Source organism: Melospiza georgiana, chromosome 4, assembly GCF_028018845.1.
Source record: "Melospiza georgiana isolate bMelGeo1 chromosome 4, bMelGeo1.pri, whole genome shotgun sequence".
NCBI lineage: Eukaryota > Metazoa > Chordata > Aves > Passeriformes > Passerellidae > Melospiza > Melospiza georgiana.
The window spans coordinates 43308790-43334045 of record NC_080433.1 but is presented as its reverse complement, the minus strand read 5'-3'; the positions used below and the strand labels follow the sequence as shown (position 1 = coordinate 43334045).

At 37.3% G+C, this 25256-nt stretch overlaps 1 protein-coding gene across 7 annotated transcripts in view; it reads left to right on the top strand.

Moving 5' to 3' along the window:
• Window positions 1-25256, top strand: part of NAV3 (neuron navigator 3) — a 509240-nt gene that overhangs the window by 421158 nt on the left and 62826 nt on the right. For all 7 annotated transcript variants that reach the window (XM_058021931.1, XM_058021927.1, XM_058021928.1 and 4 more), the window contains 2 exons: window positions 20980-21118; window positions 24404-24680. In XM_058021931.1, the coding sequence (XP_057877914.1) occupies window positions 20980-21118; window positions 24404-24680 (416 nt within the window). The remainder of the gene's footprint in view (window positions 1-20979; window positions 21119-24403; window positions 24681-25256) is intronic.

Here is a 25256-nt window from a genome sequence, read left to right as displayed (position 1 = left end):
AATCTACGTGGACTGTTTCTTTTTCCCCAGACTAACTGAAGAAGTGGGCATGCTTTCTGTTGTAGGCAACTTTTCAGAAGGCAAAATCGTTACTTTTTTCTTTATCATGTCCACCCCTAAGTCACACAAGATTTAAACAAACTCAAAATATTGCTTTTCTGTTTTGCAGAAAACCCATCACTGCAAACCACCAATCAGCACATTATATTTGTATCAGCATAGCTATGCCTACGTGTGTCCTGCCTGCAGGTGTTTGTCCAAGTGGTGTGAGCATGGTGCACACCCATGAGTCAGTGTCTGTGTGTGTGTACAGTGAGGCATCAGGTTCTCCATGGAGGAAGGAAGAAGTGGTGTTCACTACCTGTGCTGCCTCTTCCTGCTGTCACCATCTGTGCTGGCTCTTTGCCTAAAGCTGGTTGACTTTGAATATCACCCTGAAAACAGATAGGTGTTAAAAACGAAGAGGTTGTGACCTTAAGTGGTTAGCAATGACACAGCATGATAAGTTTTTAACTCTTGAAGGATAAAGTATAAGGCTTGTCTTAGGAAGGTAACAGATAAATAATGACCCTATGAGCCAAGGAGAGAAAAAGGCAGTGAAAATGTTCTCCTAGTGATTATAGATATATTCTCCAAGTGATTACAGATAGAGTAAAATTATTCATCAAAGAATTTTGCAAATATGCATTAGGTTCCAGAAGCTGTTTTGGCTCCTCTGGTCTGATGAACTAGATAATTAAAAATTTACTCTGACAGTGTCATCTGAGTCTGCTAATTATTTACCAATTTCTGCTCGACAGCATAGTGCTGTATATTAGACCTAATTTACATTATTTCTTGCTGTATATTTCAGAAGTAGAAATGAGCAAGCAGCATATGCTGATATTTTCCTTTTGTTACAATTACAAAGGAAGGAAATATTCTATTATCACTCTGCCATCACCAGTTTTAGGAAGCATATGGTATTTAATATTTTTATCTACATGTACAAACATTCCCTGATACTCCGAACATCACAGTGCTGAGTATTTTCCTTATTTTGAATCAGGGAAATGAAAGAAAAAGAGCTATTCTTGTCTTAAAAATTGAAGTTCTAAGTCTGCTGATTTTGTAGACTGGCTATCAACCCTTTTAATCCTCCAGAGTTAAGTTTTTAAAAGTCATATACCCATTTTTCCTCAAAAATATCCACCTGTGCTTTTTTTTTCCTGAATTCTAAGAATGTATTATTTTCCTTAACTGTGATAGATCTGCTCTTTACACCCTTACTTCTCATTTTATTGATTAGGCAAACAAATTCTGTGTGGCTCCTTCATTGCTTCTTTGCTCAGTTTTTGCATGTGGTCACCACTGATGCTTCTATGCTCGCGCTGGTTGTTTTCTCATCCTCTCATGTCCTAAATACTATGGAAATGATAAATATTCCGGGGCAAAGATTTTAGTTGCGTGCTGCTCCAGTATGCAGGGAACATACTCAACTAAAATATTTGAGTATTATTTCTAGAAGATACCATAATACATTTTATGGTAACCATCAGTAAAGATCATCTGAAACCACTCCTACAAAGTTAGCATTACAGCTATCATTCAAATTCAGTCAAAAACATCACCTAATGTTATTCCTTAATGAGTCAGTTATGCTGGGCGTTGTTACTTTTCAGCAGAATCCTTCCTTAAAATGGCATGCCTAAAATAGATGAAAAAATGCATGAAAAGATAAATTGAGGGTATTTTGTACTGAGGTAGTAGGGCTGTGAAATTAGAGATTTGGATTGGAAAGCCCTTTTGTTTCACCATGTAGTCTAATTCAGCACTGTTGCTAAATAATTATATTTGGCTGTTCTCACTTGAATATTCTATTTCCCATAGTGAAGATTTATGTTATGCCCAGAGCATCTTGTTAAATTGACTCTTCTCGCTGGGCTGGGTTTTTATATAGGTTTTGTCCAAATGCAGTAACATAAAATACTAAAACAAAAATTAGCAATAAATACTAGAAGGCAAGAAATTGCAAGGAATATCTGTGGGAGCACTATCAGAAAAGAAGTCAGAGCATAAAAGGTAAAAAAGCAAAGCAAAATAATATTAGAGCCAGGAGTCAATAATATAATGAGGACGATGGAATTAAAAAAAGGAATAGATGTCATAATCTTACTAATAGTACATTAAAAAGGTGCTTTTACCAGATAGTAGTATTTATGTCTATTTTGATAAAGTATTGATTTTCTGCAAGGCAGTGGTTGTTTATAAAGGTACAATTAGCACTTTGTAACAATGACAGAGAGAAATATTCCTTTATAACTTCATGATCTGATGTATCTGGACAAAAAGAATACTAGCATTTTGAAAGGAAAAGCAGGGAAACACTTTAAAATGATACTCAGTGAATTCTGGAAGACAGGAATTTGGTATTAGTTAATTTGAGAAAATAAATGCAGAACCACGCCATGGGAATATGACCCACAGGGAATCAAGAAGTCATTGTTCAGTAATCCTGATGCTTTATGCAATAAATTCAAGTGTATGTTATTTACATAATCCTCACATGAGAAGAAGGCCTGCTGTATTTGACAAACAGCAGTAATGTGATGAAAGAGAAAATGTCAAGCATATTTCTGCTTTCTGTGGTGCTACTCCCTCGTATTTGCTTTAGATTTTAGGAAAAAGCTATTTTATGAAGCTTTCAATACCACCTCTCACTGATGGTTGATTTCTGCTATAAAATAACAGAGGCCTCCCAGACTTGGTACATGAGAACTCAGGATAAGCTCATTGTCTAATCAGGGAGAGGAGTTTCCTGGCTCACTTGGTGGTGTTATATAACTGTGTGCACACTGTAGGTGGTCTACCTATTAAATGCTAACCCCCAGAGCAGCTTGTAATAAACAGTTCGTTAGACAAACTGGTAAACCAAAATGAGATTTAGCAATTTCAAAACACTTTTTGGCACATAAACCACAAAGAAGCAGGAGAATTATGTTATTTCACAGTGATTTTTCTCGCTGGAGACATTTTTAATATTCATTGCTCTGTTAATATATTACTGAGTTAATGGAAATATTAATAGGATCATGAAAAAAATTCTCAGTAGTAGCAGAAAAATGGTTAAAGAAGTTCTCAGCCATCAAATATCTGAATATCAAATTAAATTAGACCAATTCATAGTAAACTGATTAGAAAACAGTGAGAATGAAGTTAGGTAAAATAATTCAACCTAGATCAAAATAAAATAAATTTTCTAGAATGCTGTTTTCAGATTCCATTTCTCTGCAGGCAGTTTCTTGAAAATAACTGCAACTACTTCTTTAAAATCTTTTCTTTAATCAATATTTTTTACAGCAGTTGAGATTAGGTTGTTCATTGTAGTGACAACAATGTCGATGAACTCATTTGGCTTTAATGATTTGATTCTGGCAGCAGCTACTAATTCTGCCTACCACCATATGTAAGGTTTTTGTACAAAGGTTAAAGATAGGAGAGGCTCCTGGGATGGCTGACAGGGTGGATTAGTGCTGCTGAGCCCTGCAGGAAAAGGTCACCACTGCAGTTCAAAGGAGGGTTGTCACTGGGGGAGGTGAAGTCACAACTAGCCTACAAAGAGAGCTTTGGGTTTGGTAAATTAGCCATTGGCAGGAATAAGTAGGATTTGGTTGTTCTCTCCTGCTTATCTTTGCCTTTGCCTATCAACACTGCTTCTAATCTTCACTGCCAGGCAGCCATTGTGTCAATGGAACTGTTAGCTGTTCTTCCTTCTCTCTCCTCCCAATATTATTTGTTTGTGTCATTTCCAAATAGAACGTATTGAGCCAGCACAGCACTAAAATCCCTTCTTCTACTGGCAGAGGCTTTTAAGCTTATGGAAAGTTCCTCTTGGGTTATAATTTATTTTTGAAATTGAATACGGTATTCTGCTCTCATCTATGTCTCACTGAGAATTCATGCTCAATCCTAATAATGTCTGTGTCCCACTTTCAGTAAGGGAGTAACTGAAGATCTCATTACTTAGGACTTTACATGATTAGTTGTTGGGATGTAGGTTCTGGGCAGATTCATAGGACTGTGTAGCATGTCGTGGCCTTAGGAGACAATTTCTCAGTTGCTCAAGGTAATCTTGGCTATGAAATATGGCTTGCTAGGAAAACGATGGCTCAGCAGTTCACCCTGAAATGTCACACCATTTCGAAGGCTTATCTTTCACAGTGCTGCATGTTGTGAACTTACTAGGCTGTGCAATGAACCCTACATACCCAGTAATAATATTATACATATAATATATAATATGTGACAGTACATGAGAAAGTGGCAGTTTGCAAATTGATGCCTGAATTATGAGAAACAATAAGTGATTGCCAGCTTTTGATTTGCCTTTAATGGTACCAAGCTGCAGTGAGATGAACACTGCTATCTGAATTTGGTGAGCTGATGGTCTGGTCTCACTTAAGAGGACTAATTTTTTTCAATACTGGATTTCTCCATCTAAGAGGTGGAGAATTTTTTTCTTACACCAGCTCCATGATATTCTCTCTCATCAGTCATTCGGAATTTTCAGATTTTGGGGGTTTTACTGACCCTGGGTACTCCAATTGTACTGCAGTATGTTGCAATGCAAAGGTTAACTTTCTTATTTTAGGGGAGCAATTTCAAATCACGGTAGAAGTTCCTTCCCAGTCCCAAAAAGTAAACTTCAGTGCGGAGAGTAACCTATTAAAAGGCATGTCACAAGCTTCCACTGATTTTAATGAGATTACAGAGAAAAGGCATGGTCTTGAAAACGCAGTTTAGTGTTTCTACTTGTCAGTTGTCACTCAGAAAAAAGCACCTAGGATGCATTAAAAAGGCAGAGGAAACCAAATGGCTATTTTTAAGAGCTTTAAGCCAGTGAATTTAGTTTTGGAACATGAATATTCATCATACCTTATTCCCTAAAATAATCATCAAACACAGCCTTTCTTTGGAAAGCTGTCAAGTTTGACGTACCATGCATTCAGAGCCTGACTCAGAAATTATTAACTTTCAAATGGAAGGATCTTTTCAAGCAGCATTAAACAGGGCATCTTAGCATTTCTCATTAGATTTTCTTGAGTATTTGTGGAGTTCATTGATTTCAGAGAAATAAAAAGCATCAGTGTATGAAAGATGAAGACAGTACTCAGGAGTAAACCAACTCCTCCCTCTTCAAACTTTAGAAGTAAAAAGAGGCTAAGAAATTAATTCAGGTAATTTAAAGTGGCAAATTAATCTGTCTCATATTTAGGAGCAATAGATAGAAACAAAGAAGTAATAGGAGATCTTTCTGCTTTCCCTGCTCAGGTGCATTATTTGCCATAATTTTAGGCAGATTGTCTGCCAACAGACTGAAGGGTGTGCAGTAGCTGGGGAAAATCAGGCCATTTGGTGGTGTCCTTAAATGCTTAAGTGCCACAGTTTTAGACATTTGTGGTTGAGAATGATCCAACCTAAACTTTTTGATCTCTACCTAAATCCTACGTGTCATGAAGAAACATGATTTTACATAATATCGAGAAACTTGTATTCTGAATCACTCAGAAGTAAGTGCTGAAAATCCTCTATGTTACAGTTTTAATAACAAAGGCAATCTCCATTCTCTAAGGAAAGACTTAGGAAAATGCCAATCCTAGGGGAAGGATATTTAGGGATCATTTATATATTAGAACATAAAGGGCTTTTCTTTTTACTCTAATATTAAAATTTTTTATTTGCATTGCCTTATGAATGTCTAATTATTTCAAAAAGACTTGGTAGGATCAGATTTTATTTGTGCTCTGCTTTATGAAATATATTTCATTGTTTCCAGCGGGTGTTTTTAAAAATTTGTCAAATTGGTTTATATCTCAGTTTGTTTCATTTCTGCCCCAAGAGACTTCCACTTTGGTGAGTGTCTCAAGTAAGGGATTTTAAAGAAATTACTTTCAGCAATTGAACTATAAATAAAATAGTCAAAATTTCCTTCAGACAAACTCTGGTGTAAGTTTTTGTACCATAAAAAACAAGCAAACAAAAAGCCAAAAAATTGTTAGAAAAACCTAAACTGAAGAATTTCATAAGAAAAAAGGCAAATAAACAGAGGATGAAGTAACAGTAGATGTCAGAATTGTTTTTGCTAACAAATAAATATCTTGACTTCTACTGACAGACTATTTTGATGGCGGAAAAGAATAAAGATATAATGAGATGGACTCGCATGCTGCACAATCAACAGGAGAGCCCTTAATAGCTTGTTTATTTTCCAAGGATGCACACTCCAGCATTCCCAAGTGTAAGCCATCACAATTGACAGATTTGAGAATGACCAGAGGCCTGAACCAGCAGCTTGCCATGTTCAACTCTGCCAAATGCTTTCAATAGCAGAGTAACAGCAAAAAAAGTGGGGGCTGAGTGCCTTGTCAGTCTTGGGAGGCTCCTAGGCTTTGCAGTGCTGCAGACAGCCTGACTCATACCCATATTTTAATAAGAGGAGGAAGGAGTAAATTTAAAATTTTTTCAGAGAAAAACTTGAATAAGTGAATGAAAATCCAATGGAGTCACAAGAAGTAATCCTGTGATGTTTTTTATAATTATCTGTAACAACCAGATTCTCTTTGCTCTGTGTGGGAGCACCTGCCAAGAGCTGGACAAGTCTGCAGCCATGGACAATTCTGTTTGCAGATGACTGGGGCTGGCTTCCAGCTTGAACTTTGATTTGGCACTCTCGTTTTCACTCGTCACCAGCATTAATTACAGGGACATTTTGGCTTGATGCCTAGATTTATGTGGAACGAATCTGAGGCCAAAAGCAAGTGTGTGCTAAAGCCAGTGCATGTATCAGGTGCCTCAGCAGGGAAAGAGAAGTGGTACCAAGAGAGGGGAGGGCCACACACAGAGCATTGCTGCCGAACACAGAGTACCCTATGGCCACTTGGCTTTTGAAAGGTGTGCATATATTGTCTCCAACATCCAGTTTTCATATTGTGATTAAAAATGAACCTTTAACCCATTTAACTATCACAATTAAAAAAATCATCTGTATTTAAGTGTCTAGCAATCAGAACATTAGAATGCTATTACTTGAATATGACATCATTTTCACATGGCTTTCCCTTAGATGCAGTGGCAGTGTTAGAGGTGCCAATTGAAAATCAGAGATTTGAATGAAGGATAAGAGAGCAACCATCTTTATTAAGGCAGTGAGTTAGCAAAAAGTGAAGGTCAGAGGTCCTCTGACTGTTCTCTCTGGTGTTCTCTTCCTTTGGAAAAAGCCACAAAAAATAGCAAGGCAAGTGAAGAATAGCCTCTGTGATACTGCTGCCCCTTTGCCTTTGCATCAGCTGAAGCAATATAGTCAAGAAAAGTCAAGTTGTGTTTTTTGCAGGATTTTCTTCTGCTCTGCTGCAAAAGAAAATGGTAGTCATCATTAATTTTTCTAGAAATTTAATACTAAAATAAATGTAGCTTTTCCCATAGTTGGTCCGATCTGTTACATTTTAGCACAATAGTCCTAATAGTTACCCAGGATAAGTACCCCATTACTCAAATTTTAGTTCTTCAAAACCCTTTTAGGATGTTTTGTGTTTTGTATTTATGCCAGTAATTCTGTATCTTTCCTTAAAAATTAACCTTTGGGGGGATTACATATGGAAATGGGGACTTCTTATGAGGAAGAAAGCTAGATGTTGTAAATATTGATTATTTGTAGAAGACCTGTCTTCTACAAATTATAGAAGTACATATTGTATGTGCTGGAGATTTAAAAGGTAAGTTCACAGTAGAGGTTTTTAGCTTGCCATAACCTGTTCTCACTACTGCAATACCCTCTGCCATTTAATATCTGCTGCTTCTGATATTTTTACGTGGTCTGTCAGAGAGCAAAAATTATCTGAATTTCAGGTTAAATGGGAGAGAACAGGGCAATTTCAGGTCAAAATTAAGTAAACAAAGTGCTTGACTAATGTGAAGACAATTTACTTTCTCTGCTGGAGTTGCACGGGAGGGTTTTTGCTGCAGGCCCTGTGCTGCTGTCTGTAGTGCCCTTTGTCTGGCTGTATGTGCCTAGGGTAGAGACAATGCAGCAATTCAATTCTCCAAACTCCACTCCCTGCTAATGTCTAGAGCTCTGACCTTTGTAGGTGACATTCCTCCTTTTTTTCATGCAGGATTTGAGCTTGGTGTCCCTCTCTACTGTAATCCATCATATTTCCACAATCTCTTGCTGTCTGGTCTTTTGTTGCCTTTCTTGCATCCTAATTCTTTCTGCAACATTGCAGATGAGAATTTTAATTCTCAGTTCTCCTAGCCGGTGGTAAAGGGGATTCTAGTCCTTTCTGTTCTCTTTCCAGCAGGACTACAGGCTTCATGCCTATCCTTTATGGGGTGTTTTTTTTTTTGTTTTTTGTTTTTTTTTTTTGTTTGGTGTTTTTTTTTTTCATGTAGAGAAACTGAACTGAAAAAACAGTGAGCATGTATTCTTTCTTTTTCTTTTCTTGATGATTTTAGATCCACTTCCCCACTTTCACAGCTTGCTTGGGGTTGGGGTCTTTTGGGTGATAATAATAAATACTGAACTTAGTCATTATATTACTAAAGTTAATTAAAAATTCACACAGCTGCAAGGATAACTTGTGCTTAAAATGTGTCTTGCTTACAAGCCCAATGGAGTCATCATCATTTTGGAGGACATTTAGACTGGCTCTGAGATGAGGGGTCCAATGCAGCAAAGTGAGTTGCCTGGAGAGATCCTGCCCCTGGTGCCCAACAGGATGCAGTGGGACTGACAGAGCACGTGCCTTGACAGACAGTAAAGATCTATCAAGTGCCAAAATCTCCTCCCCTGCAGTCTCTATCTGCTGCTACCATTCCTCAAGCACGTGTGTGCAGCTGTGGAGGGCTGGGGAGGACCAGCCAGAGGACTTTTGTCTCCATTATTCACTTCTTTAGTCCTATCACAAAATTCTTTTTCTCCCCCTTGGTGTTGACCTCAGTGCACTTCCCAATCTTCCAGATTCCATTAAAAACAGCCAGAACTGAATTCCTTTAATTTTTGATAGATTTTGAGATGTTAAGCAAGTAAATCCACTCGGACACATGTGTCTACAGGGAGATCAGGCATGATTTTTCTGCTGAAAATGTTCACAGGCAGAAATGTGTCTCCTTTTTAAAACCTGCCATTCACACCACACCTATGAGCTGTGTCAAAAGCGTCTTGAGCACCATTATTCTCTTTCAGTCAATCTGGCAATAATAGTAATTTCAGTACTTTCATCCCCAGGAAAGGGAGAACTCATGGTGAGATACATTAGTGCAGCCACCTTTACAGCTGATAGGAGTTCTTGTAATGTGCTATTTCTCTGAAATTCAAACTAAAAATAGCCAAGGGAATTATTTTGTTATCCAGAAGGACTGCAACTTTCTGAAGGGTTGGGATTCTTCATTTTTTGAAGAAAATTGTTTACAAAACAGAAGCTAGCAATGCCTCCAAGAAGTATCTGTCACTGTACTAGGAAGAATACCAAAATTTTTAGTATGGAAAAAAATTGGTTATTGTTTTTTGGTTGTGTATCTTTAGAGATTTGATCAAAATATGTAATTTCTTTTTAAAGGAATTTTTCATATTTTGGCTCTGGTTTTGCATTAAATTTTGAGGGTTGGTTGTTTATTTTTTTTAGTTTGTTGCAAGGGAAATTCAAATATGTTTCATTTAGGAAAAAAGAAATTATATTTGAAAATTTTGTGTTCCATTTTATGTTATCCTTTGTTATTTTATTATCTATACATTTTTTCATATGACTAGTATACATTATAATATTTCATTGAAGATGCTCAAATTTACTAAAAGATAGTTTTATTCTATGTTAAATCATTTCCACAATGATTTGAAATATCAAATTAAGTAAATTGAACCATCTGAAAGCTAAGATAGAAAAAGAACATTTGTAGTGTCCTATTACGCCTGTTTTCTCAGTGCAAGAAAATTATTTCTGATTGCAGTACAACTAAGTATAGATTGACTGAAATTTAAAAATTAATTCCTAAACTAGTCTGGTTTTTGAGAAAATAATTATTTTTTTAATTTTGCAAGATGTTTGATTTTCTTTTAAAAAATAGTGTACTGTCAGCTATATTTTATTTGAAAATTTCCACCTATTTTTATATCCCCACAGCTCCATGATGACTTACTCTTTCATAGTCCAGAAACCTAAGCAGTTTATCTGGCCTATAATTTACTCCCAAATCCCTGCCTTCTCCAGACTCTTAAAAATTGGATAAGGATTAGGTTGAAACCTCAACTAACAGTTCCATAAGTGAGCTCCTACCCTCATTGGCAAAATGATAAACACGTGGCAGAGAGACTTTTTAAGAGATTAAGAGACCAAGGATTGGGTACCACTGGCATATGGAATAAGAAAGATGTGTGAAAATGTCTGATGATAGAATAAATGACAGCTGTGATCTCTGAGCACAATTAAATTACTATCACTGTCAATGACTGCTGTTAACAACCATGTGAAAAGCAGTCATGTAACATAAGGTGAAAATTAATAGCATTTAGATTTGCTGCAAAAACCTGGCACAACTCAGGATTAAAGATAACATTAAACCCTTCAACCACAATTTGTCTTAATGTAAGCAGTGTCAATAATATAAATTCCAAGATAGCCCTTTAATGCAGAGCAAAAAAATTTTGGACATTTGAGAAACTGAAAAAATACCAAATACCGAATAAGTGCTTGGATGGGTAAAGCTCTGTAAATAAGTCAGGTTCTGAAATCTCTGTTTTCTAAAATCAGCACCCTGGTCTTTGTGAGTGAAAAGGCTAGAGGGTCTTGAAAATCTCCAAATCTCCAAATATCAAACCTGAATAAAAATATTCCGTGAACCTATTTATTAGGAAGATAACACCTGAATTGTATTAAGCTTTTGGTTTTGCTAATTTATAAGCAGTCTGATTTTATGTATAAAATCATGAATGTCTGATACTTTTAATTCATATTGCACATTTCCTCTCAGAAATATGTCTACTTTGCCTCTGTCTTCATGTGGCTGCGTATTCACTTGAGAATTAAGAAATATATTTTTTGACCTTTATGTTTTTTGCAAATTTTTTGTCAAAATCAGTCAGTAGTTTTGTCCAGGCAGCAGTGATGAGTAAGACCCTGAAGGCTAGATGCACAGGGAGTGTGACCGCTGAAGCCTTTAGTCCTTACTGATGCTGAAAATGAGGTCGTGCAGATGCAGGTTTCTGCTAAAGCAGAATGACCTGATGAGTAATGACCTGGGTCATTACTCAGCAAAATTTGGGAAAGAAGCAAGAAATATGGGATACAATCCTGGCAAATAAAACCAAGAAAAGAAGGATCCTTTTGTTCTGCTTAACTTGCCCTTTGCCAGACAGGTTGTTGTCCTGATGCTGACTGCAAGCAAGTAATCCTATTAGGCTTCAGAAAATAGGCTTACCTTGTTATCTGAAAATATTTGGGTGGATCAAGCTCTCAAAGAAGTTCAAGGTGGAACATTTTTATTAAGTTCTTCAGGCCTTGAACTAGCACCTTTACCTGTAGTCACAACTTACTGTTAAACTCAACAAACCAGCACCTCCTCTTGATACCTGCAGGGAGAAAATATTTTGCATGAGACTGTGTGTGAGGAAGCAATTGCCCGCCCAGACTGAACTCACTTTGCACTTTCAGAGGCCCTGTTTTTCCAGCAGTTCTTGTGTGTTCAGGGATGCATCCTACAGCTGTAATGCTCTCCTTGGATGGCAGTGCAGGGCTGCCTACTCTGGGACCATGTTATGGTAAGAAGGTTATTAGGGAGTGCTGCAATGAGGTAACAGGGATATAAGGGGTCCAACTCTATGTTGTTGCTGCCTACAGTTGTAAAGGATGATTCTAAAAATCCCAGTGAAATTACAAATGAAGTATAAAAATTCTGGTTTAGTCTCTGTCTGCCACATCTTCCTGTTCTAAGGAAAAGACTGTGTGGGGTAAAAAATACTCATCACAAGCCAAAACCACTCCAGATTTTGCTGTACTGCAGCAGCTAAGCTGTATAAAACTACTGGATTTAAGACGTGCTAAGTCATGGAGATTTAAAGGGTGAGTATCATGACTAGAATGAAGACAGATTTACTTATCATTCTGCTAACATAGTTATGTACACTGTTTATTTCAGATTGAGTTTAATCAGGTGCAGACTGGAAAAATAAATCCTTGCTTCTGCTCATAATCAAAAACAGGTAGTTCTAGGAACAAAGGTGCTTAAGCGTGAGAGACTGTACACAGCAGAGGAGGTTAGCAGTAAATCAGGACTTTGACATTGGGCAGATAATTACTGGGAATAGTTCTCCTCTGAACAATTATCAGGAGGATGTGTTTGGTTTCTTAATATGCTGTAGAGCCAAGGTTGAGTAATGAGGTTTGATATTTCAATGCCTCCCTCCCATCTGAAGCAGCTGACTGACAGTTTGCAAAGGTGAATGGCAAATTCTGCTTCTCTCATGGTGTTTAAGGGGCTGATTTTGGTATGATTTTTCTTTGACTATAAATGCAGATACCATGAGATATCTTGTGTTGGGGCATTTCATTTATCTTTTCAATTTTGGGGTTGGGAATTGGCCATATACAAAGTGAAGAATGTGATTTTTACTTCATAAAGTGATGAGTAAGAAGTAATAGGTCTTTAGATTGCTTTTCAACTTCTGAAGAACTGTATGGGCAGTTTGTTTTTTGTCTATTTATGCTCATTCAACTAATGTTAATGAACTTGTCTGAATCTGCATTTGAAAAATGTAAACATCTCTTGCATCCAGTGTGTAGAAAACTTAACAAACAGCAGCGGGAAGATAATTCCATCAAAGGATTTTCTTCCTTTGTTTGTTATGATATTGTCAACAGATCTTGATGAAATTACTTTCTTACATCTTGCTTCAGCCCATATATTACTATTTTCCAAAGATTGTTCAAACTATAACTAAAAATTGATGCTTTTCTTGTGCCTCATGTCAAAAAAATAAAACAACTCTCTACATTCCAGAAATATCTTCCTAGATGGATATTTATTGTTTTGTTCACTTGCCTAAATTTCATTTGAAAAAATTCCTTCTTCTAGTTGTTTAAATGTTCTGTTAGGAATTTAGAGCTAGGTAATGACTTTCTGCTGTCCCTATCATGTCAGATTAAGTGTTATGTTCAGAAATAAGTGGAAACCAGAAGGGGTTCTGGCAAAGACTTTTTCAGATCCTGTGGTGTGGATATGCAGGTTTTTCAGGGTATGTATAATTATCTTAAGGAATGTAAATGTTCCACTAGTTCATTTTTTTTCCCTGCTGGGTCTAAAACCAAATTATTTCTTAAGGTACTTATGAAATGCTTGGGAGAACATGGAAATTAACTGACCTTGCAAAAATGCATTTTTCTTTAATTGTTCTCATGGGCTAACTGTATTTCCTGTAGCAGGATATAATTTCTAATGGGATCATCTTAAAAAATAAATTTCTAACCTGAAAAAAAAAATCCTTGCGAAGTGATACTGCATTAAAGCAGATGCTTAACTGCATTCCTATTCTTTTTAACTCTAAAAAATTTTCCTTCCAATAGTCTGAGTGCATCCATTTTGAAATGTACATGGGATGGTTTTCTACCTTAAAGACCTCAAAGTAATTTAGGATTAAGGCTTCAGCAGTCGCCTTGTTTCGGTATGACAGGTGATGCATTGCACTTGCTGAGGAAAAAGCAGTGAAGTATGAGTCCATCTGGCTATGTTTTCATTTAGCTATGAGCACAGAATAGCTATAGGGAAATTTATGGCTCCTGCAAGTTTCTGGTTTGATTCAGAGCCTGGGCTTTGGCTCTCGCAGTCTGTGGAATGAAGGAAAGTATTGATTTTACAAACTCTGTGCCCTCTTGAATCTGTCTCTGAAGGGTCAGCATAGCTGTTTCATGAATAATGAGCAGCTGAGATCACAGTAGAAGATTTTAAAAGGATTAATTCATGTTGAATTGAACTTTGAAGGAGAAATTTTGCCAGCTGATATATTGGCATGTTAGTGAGGAGTTGCTTTAAGTAAAACTGTCCAATTATTTTCTTATCTCTTCTTCTTAATGAGCTAAGATGACATTTCTGTTCTCAAAAGTCAATTATGGAAGTAGCTATAAAATCTTTTATTCAGCTGAATTGTGCCTTACTCTCCTGAAACATGACCTGAAATATGGGTGTCAGAAAAGAGTTCATGGCAGCAGCCCAGAATGCATGCTAATATTCGCTTCTCTGGTGTGCTGTAGAGAAGTAATGACCACCTGCATGGAGGCTGATTTTTCTAGTTTGTTCTCTGTTTTATGGATTTTATGTGTGTAGAAAGAGCTTAAACACTATCTTCCACTTGCAGGGCTTAACTTGTGTGAGTAAAGTAAAGGTGTACTAAGTTAAAACTTTCTACTCTGGGCATATAGTTTAAGTCCTTTATTTTGCTGTTACCTTTTCAGTCCTTCCTGCTTACCCTTTGGATGTACCTGCCTTTGACTGTTAACTACCTAGGGGATTAAATGCAAAACTTTTGATTTTCTAACACACATTTAATGTAGATGCCTCACACATCACTGACACCAAATGTCTTACACCACCCTAGCTGTTTACCTCACTGGCACCAAAATCTAGGAATTTTGTATTTTTAGAACACTGTAATTTAAATAGGTATCCAGTGTAACTGATGATGTCCAAGTCCCATCCACTGCAGTAGACTACTGTACTAGCATCTTATTTGGCAAACATGGAAGTGTGATATACTAATCAAGAAATTCCTGGTGCTTCCCATACATCCACTGTTTCTATGAAAATTGTGTAGTGATATCCAGTAGCTAAGAAAGGGACAGGGAGACCTGCATCCTCTATGGATTCATTGACATAAAACAATGAGCTGTGTGCAGGCAAAGAAAGGGGTAACACCTTACTACTCAGCATTGATCTGCTCTTAGGATGGATTTGTAGATCCTCGAACATTCAGAAGTCAAGTTCTGGTTTAGCTCTGAATGTTCCTCTTGGTGTCATGATCTCAGTTGTCTTATTTGTCCTCTAAGACCATTCCTCCCAGCAGGAGAAATGCACTTGGGCTCCACCCTGCATGAGCCTGCCATGGCCAGGAAGGATTTAGAAGTGTTTAAAAGGGCTTCACGGTTTGAAAGCCCAAAGTTACTATAAAAAGCAAGTAAAGATTGTTTTGCTAAATGTGTTCAGGTTCTTTGAATCACAAACCCATACAAAAGTCTCTGGGGGTATGTGAGTTCCATTGGCATTATCAAGAATGTGACTAAGGGTTTCTCATTCCTAATCAAGTATGTGTGGTGACTGCTGTGGTCTAAAGCTCTTCATGTGCAGTACAAAACATGTGACAAATACAGTGCTACTTTTCATTCGGCTACAAGCCTTCCCAGAGAGAACAGTTATTCTGATTATATGAATTCTTTAAGGGGAAAGATTTTGGTTTTGTTTTCTAGAGCTGTATGCTTGAAAGCTGTAGCTCCTGCTTCTGCTTACAAAAATTGGTAATGAAAACAATGCCAGCAACTTGTCAAATTGTGCAAGGACTGGGTACATTGAAGGAACCATAATTTTCTGGCATTCATGATAGCACATTGATTGGAGTCTTGCTGTGTCTGATGATTTTCTTGTGAAAAGCTTCTTTATTTGCATACTGAGGCACTTTGACTGGAGGTGGTCTCAGAAACTAATGAAGTATGCCAATGTTCAAACAAATTCCAGGCACTGACCCAGCTTAACAGTGTGATGAACTTCAATAAGCTGTCAAGTTTAAGGGCTTGTAGGAAAATGCTGAAAGTAGAAACAGGAAGGGTGGGATGAAACACTGACGGTGTCTAAGTGCTCTGTCATGTCTTGTCTGCAACTAAACTGCTTTGATTTTCTGAAACAAGTACTTTGAAAGTAGACTATTTTAGGTATCCATAGAACTAATACAGATTGTTGATACTACTTCCTCTCATCACATACCTTCATAATTCATTGCTCTCCTAATCCAGTGCATTTTTACTTTCAGGCATCATGCAAAAATCTAGAAAAATGCATTGCATATTCTCAGCGGGTCGTCATTATGTAGGCAAAAGTCAAATTGCATCTTTGCCCTAAAGCTCTATTGCTTGCCTGCCTGATGTATAAAATAATGTCTTAATTTGTATAGAATATTCCTCATTTTGTTCATGTACTTCAGTGTGTGAACTCCAAAAAAAAATCCCAGATACTGTGGAAAGCAAATTAAAAAGTTTCATGTGCATAGCTGAGTGGAATTTATCTTTCCATTTGAGGGTACTTGCTGGGATGTATTTCTAATCTTTGTTCAGCTCTACATACTGATGTTAAGCACAGTGTTTTGCCTTCAGACACCTTGCTATTTCCAGAACATTATGTGGTAGGGAGGTCAATGAGGGGATTATTATGAGGAGATCTTATCAGCATTAGCGCGCACTAATGAAAGTGAGACAAAGAGTGATAGTGGAGACTAACCAACTATGTAGATAACAAGTTGAGGGTTTCTCAGCTTCATGGAGTATTTTATATGGTCAAGGAGTTGAAATGTTGCTTGAAGAATTTGGAGCAATTTGTGAAGAACTGGAATGTGTGCAATATTCATAGCCACTTTGCCAGTTAGTGACAATGTCTTGCATCAAAACAGGCAAGAATTGCTCAGATTTGATAGGTGCAAGCTAGAATTAGGGAATGAACTTTAGCTAGTGCAAAATTATCTTATTGGCATAACTAATACATGAAATGAAAACACAGATCTAAGCAGAAGGCATACCGGCAAAGTTACTGCAAAGAGTCTGAGCAAAGTCAGAGGGTATGAAGTATGTTTTTGGATGAAAGCTGTAACACAGTGGCCATCAATTAAACCATTTGTGTGTGTATTTGTCTCTGTTTTACAGATGTAAAGCTGAGGTACAACAATAGAAAGGCTGAGAAAGAGGTGCTGGGTTTTGACATGTAATTTGATTTGATAGTAACCTAAATTTTGATGTATCTCTGCAGCAAAATGTTGGTTCAAAGCACATATTTCCATGCATTGCATCTTTGTTTAAGTCGACTGTGAACTACTAAAATAAATTAGAAGCTCTTTATTGACATCTGATTTATTTTAAAATGTTGGCTAAAGCAGTCACCTTGCAGATTTCAGGGAGTCTGGTACACCAAGGTCTTCAATCGTTCTTCATATAGTCCCTTCTGTTAGAAAACTTTTAACTTCTTTGAATGAAGACAGAAGGCACCTTTCCTTAATGCAAAATCCAGATTCATCCCTGAAGCAGACTTCTTACAAGCATTAAATTAATTAAGCATTTATAGAGAAAAAAATATGTGATTGTGTTATCAAACACTGTGGTGTTACATGCATTCACCATGAGAGCAGTGACTACTGGACTCTTTGCTTGTTCTCTGTTTGCTGATTTGACCCCAGACAAAGCAGAATGAGCTGAGTTATGAAAATAAAAATCTGTCAGGTACATGCAAGCAGTGATTTTGAAGACACTTCAGAATTATCCAGATTTAAGAACATTTATCTTAGAAATAGCCAAATTCATATTCTTAATGAGAAGATTATGTCTTGCTATCTTGCTGGATATCAAAGTTCTTCTCAAGATCCTCTTGGGATCCAGGGGTTTATTAAAGAAAAATTTCCAGAACTTGTCAAAACAATGCACTTTTCTCTTAGCTTCAGTCTCCCATATAGGTGAACACCATTTGCTGACATTTTCGTTTAAAGAAATCATCCTGAGTCTGACACCAAGAAAAACAAAGCAAATTCTGTCAATAATATAAGTAGTTAAAATGTGATTTTTAATAGCAAAGAGGTGTAATGCATTAATGAGCAGCAGTGCTAACCTGACCCGTTACAGTCTTTGTAGAATGTGTGAAAAATAGAAAAATAAATAAAAACTAAAATAAAAAATGAAAGATTAATCTCAGCCAGCATATTAAAGTATAAATGAATATTGTTTTGATGAAGGGTAGGAGGAACAAGAACTAAAATTAGAGTTTGTTTCAGACTCCCACAAATGAGTTTTGAGTCTCAAAGTGATGCACAATAATCTTATCAGATATTTTTTGTCATGAGTTTACTGGTTTAAAGGATACCTTAATATGAATCATCAAGAATTTTTTTCCAAATTATAAACAAGGCATTTTCATTATCAAAAGCATTATTTTGTCTGATAGCAGGTCTACTGTCTAGATTTGGGGAAAGAAGTTTATAAAAGAAGAAACAGTAAATACTGTAATACAAAAATTTGGCTGCATGAGCCAGTTAAAAAAACTCTTGCTAATACATTGAAATTGTTGTAAAAACAACAATTTTCATTGCCAAGAGGTTATCTGATATGGTCTGTTCCGGTGTAGTTTTCGGTTTTTGCCGTGTCTTTTCAAAAGGCTGGTATAAAACGTTGTGTCAAGTGGGCATCAGTTTCTGTAACAGTCCTTAGAATATGCCAGAAAGAAAGCAGGTTCCAATATTCCTGGTTTTTGTGGGCATACTGAATATTGTCAGAAATTTTGGTGTATGATAGCTCCTGAATCTATGAAACACCTCAAGCACCTATCATAAGAGGAAAAAAAATCCAGGCAAATACAGTGATGACTCTGAAAGGTCAGTAGTAGAGGTTTCAGAATGATCTTCTATACAACTTACAAGATGGCCCTGAGTGCTCCCTGAGCCCACTAATAATCCACTGGTGAGTGAGGTGTGATGAGTGTGGGACACCACAGGGAAGCCATAAAACAGAACACAATCACAGTAATATTTGCCTGAAACCTTCAGCAGTAGAGAACATAGTTATATTGTGTGAATCAGCTGAACCGTTCCAGAATTTAGAAAATGTAAATTCTCTTACAGAGAAAAAGGAGCACAAAATGAAGTATGAAAAATTAAAATAGAGTATAATAACAAAGGCACATGGGGAAAAAGGATGAAATTTTTTCCCCAGGGTCTTAGGTAGACTCAGAAAATGGATGGCCAAATATTATTTGTCATGAATGTCGTAAGTTAAAAGCTCATGTTCCTTCTGGAAGTACCTAATATATATCCTTTTGGATTTGTTTTATGATTTTTTCTGGTTTTTAAAGAGCAGCTTTTAGTGAGGCAATACTATCTTTTCTGCAACTTAATCACATTTATATTGCTTATGTTTTTATCCATCCTTAAGGTTCTCAGTCTTAACGCTGTTCTAAAGGTAAATTCGCATGTAGTACACAGCGTTTAATTAATGGCTTTTTATCATCAGTGAAATTATGCATCACATTAGACAGTGAAAAACACAGAAGGCCTAAATTACTAGTGCTTCAGAGATAGTTCTTAGATGAATGTGGACAGCCTATTATGTATGACGTTATAATTTCATTATTAAATCATTCATGTGTTTATCACCTGGAAATGTAGCAGAAGACATATTTATTTGTAGTCATTGTACTCAGTGGTGGAAAGTGCAGCACTGTAATAAACTTTTGCCCTCTGAAATATGTTTATCTTGTCACTGAGCTGACTTACCAATGTGATTTTCTACCTTTGGCAAAAGAAAGGTAATGCTTGCTGCAGTTGCTATGATACAAGACTAGTGCACTGAGCTTCCCAAAGCATCAGCACACATTTTGTTCCATGCAGTTCCCTCACACTGCTACTGTCTCTCAAAACTCCAAATTTAAAATAAGTACTCACAGATATTTTGCTTGTTTGCTCTGAATTATTAGTGTCAATAGTACTGAGCTTTAATTTGACTAGGGGATTGAATTACATATTGTTTTCTAAAATTCGTAACAGGCTACAGCAAAACAAGGATAAAATGCACTTTCTTGTGTTTGGGACTTTATCAGCATGTGTAAACACCTAGCTTTGTCTTGCTAGAAGTTACATATCTAGAAGAGGCTTAATCAACCCTCTCTTCTCTAAGAGAGGAAAAGACAAAAAGAGGCACCTTCAGTGTAGAGTTTATCCCACAAGCCTAAGACTTTTAAAGCAAGGCTGCTTTTAATACTGGTTAGAGAGGACAGCTAGGTAACTTAAATGAAATGAGATACCTAACTTTTATATACCTAAAATTATAGGAGATGAATCCCTTTGAATGGGATAAGGTGAATTTTTTTTCAAACTTTTGGCCTGTGAATAATCCAAAACCAGATGAAAAGATGGAGATGTTGCAAAATACTGGCAGTATAATACTGTATATGGCAATAAAATAAAAGTCAAAATTTAATGCCATAAAGAGGCAATTTTGTAGAGAAAAGTCTGAGAAATACAGCTCAACCTCCCTTTCGTGCAAAAGCAAGGCTTTTGTTAGAGTTGGTAATGACATTTCTGTAAGAGAAGCCTTTCTCTCATTTGCATCCTTTGTCTCAATCTCCTAAAGCAAAACAATTGACAGACTGTTTCTTCAGAGATGTATAATGTATTCTCTGTCAACTCCTTTGACTGTATTCTCAGGGATTCCTATTTTGATGACATTGCACCAGCTAGACAGATACTGAAGACAAGAAAATAAAACTTTTGAAAATACTGGCTTCTTGCTGACAGTGGATTAGTCTGCAGAAAAGATACTCCTTTTATTTTTATGTAGCCTGGCAATTCATCAGGTCTTCTCTAAGATATTAATAATTTTTGAGACTGGCAATATCTGGTAAGCTTAATGGATTTCCCTGCCGATGTAATGAATGTGATTGCAATGAAGCATGAAACGAACTCTTTTAATGGCTTACACTTAGATCTGATGGTAATTTTTTAAGGACACCTGCATCTTTCATTAGTTGAACAAGCAACCACTTGACTGCAAGTGAATAATTAATTCAAAAGTCTGAAGAACCATATTCATTGAACTTAGGAAATATTACTGAAAAGTTTCTGGTAAATCACTTGAAAAATAAGTAATCACATCTATTGATTTTGAGATACCTTCTGCATGTTGAGACACAGTATGTAAAGTAGATGTGCTCTTTTCTCTGCAGCTGGGATGACAGCAGCTCGGTTAGCAGTGGCCTCAGTGACACTCTTGACAACCTCAGCACAGATGATTTGAATACCACCTCATCTGTCAGTTCTTATTCCAACATAACAGCCTCTTCAAGGAAGAACACTCATGCCCAGGTGAGTAGCTTTGTTGCCATTTGTTGCAATATCCCTATAGAGGATAGAAAAAGTTTGGTATCAATGCCTCTAAATGAATGAGGTATTCATATCTTACAAAATCCTCTCTTACACCTGGATGCAAGAAGCCATAGACTCCATTGACCCAGCCTTGGGCTGTGAGCTGACATTCCAAATTCCCTGCTCCCAGGATTTGTGTCACTGCTGAAGGTGCTGGCTGGTGAGACCCAGCTCTGCCCACCCTGGGGGAGCAGCCCAGGTCCCAGCCCCTGCTGCACCCTAACACAAAGCAAACACAGTATGATTGGATCTGTGATCATGGATTTCTACTCACTTCTGCTTATTTGGAACATCTCTTCCAACAGATAACACAATAAAAAATAATATATTTTTTGCTTTTTATGAGCTGAAACACATTAGGGAAGAAATTTATGGGCTGTACTGTCCTTTTAAATGGCAGAGATTGTTTTCTCCCCACTGAGATCCAGGGATGAAAGTGTCAATGCAAGGTGACAATGCATTGTGTCAAAATAGAGTTCTTAATACCATACAGACACAAACTATATACATCATACATATATGTGTGTGTCTGTGTATGTAAAGCTCTTGTGGCAGGTATTCAAGCATTTCTTCCCAGCTCCCCTCAAAATGGCGAGTAACAGAGAAGTCAATACAGAATCCTTGCAGGACTTGGTTCCCTCCAAAAAAGAAATAAAACCAGAAAAGTTTGTCTCAATAGGAAAGTATTCTCTGCCATGTCATCTCCTGTTCACTAGTAGGGAACTTTGAGCACTCAGCACAGAGGAAGAGTGGCTGCCTCCAGTGATTTGATGTCAAGGACGCAGGACACAAGACTGACACTTCTGATTCCATTTGGACTCCTGCAGGCAGCCAGTGTCTGCAATTCAGAGGTCTGTTTTGTCAGTGTAGATTTCAGCAGACTGTGAGCAGGAGAAAAACACATATTTGTTATTTCCCCCAGACAATAGGGAAATATAGTTACTTTTGGAATGAAAATTACTTTAATCTCCAACAGGACAGATACCAGACCAATGCTGTATTCAGGTAGTCACTCAAATGACTCCAGATAGCTCCTGCAACCTACCATCCTGAAGCGAGGCAGGTGTGTTTTGTTTGCAGAGGAAAAGGGCGGAGGTTTGTGTTCAGGGCCCCATTCTTCAGCCCTTACCATTGCCTTTCCCACTCCATCAGGGACTTCCATGGTTTTTAGCTGGAGATCAACCTCTTCCCTTTCACATCAACAGTGATGGCCAGCTAGTTCTGGTTTGCTTGTTCCACTGCATAGTCATCCGGATTGGGAAATCTCAGGCTGACTTTTTAACTCCGTGGTTTTGTTTTTTTTTTTTTCATTTGGGTAATATCATGTTCTAGCTACTCTATGATAAGCCTCTGTTTTATTTGCAGATTGTTCAGCGATAGACAAAGATGCAGTGCATGTTCAAATTTTAGTTTCATTCCAGTTTGCTTATATTATGAAAACTAGGAAAATACGTTTATCAGGTATGCCTTTACCAGGCACATTAAGCAGAACTCACTGTATTCCAGTCTAGGTGGCAATCTCAATCAGAAGCTGACATGAACAGAATACTCATTTTGACAGATTTTTTCAGGTCTTAGATATACTGCAACACAGAGATCTCTTTCTCAATCTTTTTAAGTGACTGGAGCAGTAAAGGCTGGCTATAGACTGAGACAGAAATTGCATATTTTGTTGTTGTTTTCTTATTACACAAATTATAATGGTGAAGAGAGGCTTTTAGAAAGTATTGTACTACTCTTTTTTTTTTTAATTAAGCAGTTTGCTTTAAAAATGTATGACTCTACATTTACAGTCATTCATTTATGATAAAATATCTATAAGCATGTTGTTACCTGTTACACATGTTGTAGCAGTAACTTCAATGCCAACTTGCTTTTGAAGAACCCTGCAATATTTTTGTAGATATTTGCTTGGGCTTTTTTCTCGTCAATTCTTACCCATAGCCTGTGCTAGCGCATCCAAAGTACGTAATTATGGAAATGTAGAGAGCTTTTGCCTTTTGTACATCTCAGCTGACAAATATGTAAACAGAAACTGATTATTCTGTCTGTCATGTAATCAGTATTAATCCTCCCTATGGCAGCAGTGCCTGGGACACAGCCACAGAGGGGTCTCTGTGGTGAAGGAGCTGTGACAGCCCAGGATAATAAATAGCCAGTCCCTCAGTGAGTTCCATTTTGCAGCCCCTCTTAGGCTGGTGATACCTGAGAGCAGCACCATATTTTTGCTGTTAACGAGGGGCAGAGGCAAGCAGGAGTGGTGAGAGGGTGATGTGCAAGTAAGGCTTCAGACTGAGGTCAGGAGGCTGCAGAAAAACACAGAAGGAAGAGTTGCACTGAACAGCCTGTCAGCACAAAGAACACCGGTCTTGTCAGACACAGGGGTAGGGTCAGTCTCTGTTTCTATTTAAGCCACTTTCACAGCTTCTACATTGTCTTGTTGGGCTGCTCTTCAGCACTCCCTTATCAGCATGCCTCAGGGAAAGCAGATGCCACAGGGGATTTAGGTTCTCACTGGTGTATCCTCCAAGTGGGTCTGAGTTTCAGAGGGAGCAGGAGCCCAGATGGTTGCCTTCACACCACGGATGAGTAGTGCTGGCATAAGCCTCTTTTTTGCTCTGTTAGCTGATATAGCTAGAGAGAGTTTCTTGTTGGACAGAATTCATTTCTATGGAGACAGGCCAGTAGAAAAGCCATCAGCTGTAGTACAAGTATTTTTGGGGAAGATGCTATCCTTGGTCACTGGTGGCACAACATACTTTGTTCTGCTGGAGAAATATTCCTAATCCAGTCATTGGAAGTCTTGGGTAGGAAAAGGCAAGAAGCCAGGCTGAGGTGATTTTAGTAGTGTATTCAGGAATTTGCTCACCCAAGCTTTTAGTTAAATCTCTCAGCACAGTGATTCACTTCTGAAATTTAGATTTAATTGAGGAACAATAGGGTATCACCACTGATAATTAGAGTGAATTACTTTCACTGTATTATAGTTTATCTCTATAAAGGAAAGGGGTTAAGTCTTTTGCAAATAAATGAAAGAGAAATGTCATCCCCAAATGGCTATATTTTGTATGTTTTTAAACTTTTGGAATCAGTATACTAGTGTTTTAGAAGTTTCTGTGTCCCTTGCTGCAAATAGGTCAAATTCTCCTCCTCTGCTATAATTTAAGAAATCAGCAAATAACAGAGATGCTGGGACTGACCATTTCTCACACAAATCTCTTGTAGCTGAAGACAGACTCAGAGAAGCGCTCAGTTACAGACAGTGAAACTTGGGGAAGCACTGAAGAGCTGAAGAAGCCAGAGGAAGACTTTGACAGCAGTGTAGACAGCAGTGGCAAGTGGAAAGGCCTTCCCTCGGGGCTGTCTGAAGAGTCGGAGAAGGGGGGACAGAAAACATCTCTCTCTGTGTCACAGACCGGATCTTGGAGGAGAGGCATGACTGCACAAGTGGGAACAACTCAGTCCAGGCACAAAGCAGGAACAAGTGCACTCAAGACCCCAGGTAGGAAACTTCTGTCGTTCACATTACAGTGGTCTTAAAATAACTGATGGATGTTATAGATGTATACATACTATATGCATTGTTTGCTACTCTCATAAATGACTGAAAGCTCAGATTTTAATATTAAAATAACATTTTCATTTCTGTTGGTTTGCTACATGCATAATAATAATTTATTAAGTATACATAGGTGCCTACATAACAAAACTGTGATTGCATTTTGTTGTGCTGTCATCTGTGTATGTCAATGCCTATTAATTCTTAGAAGTATTTTTGGACTCATCAGTGCCTTATCCTTATTCTCTAGAAAAACTTACTTTTGATAATTCAACATATGGATAGAAATGGCCACATATTAGAAGCTGAATCAAAAAGATTTAATATTCAAGGGAGGGGACTCCAAATGATATTTTTAGTTTTTTCTGAACTAAAGCTGAATTATCACATTCTACAACTATGAGTGCTCTTTTTATCACTGTTAAGTGATAAAAAATTGTAAAACAAAAAGTCTTTTTACACATTTCAGTGCTAAATGCCCTCCTACCTAATTTTGGAAAGCCTCTCAGAAGTAGCAAC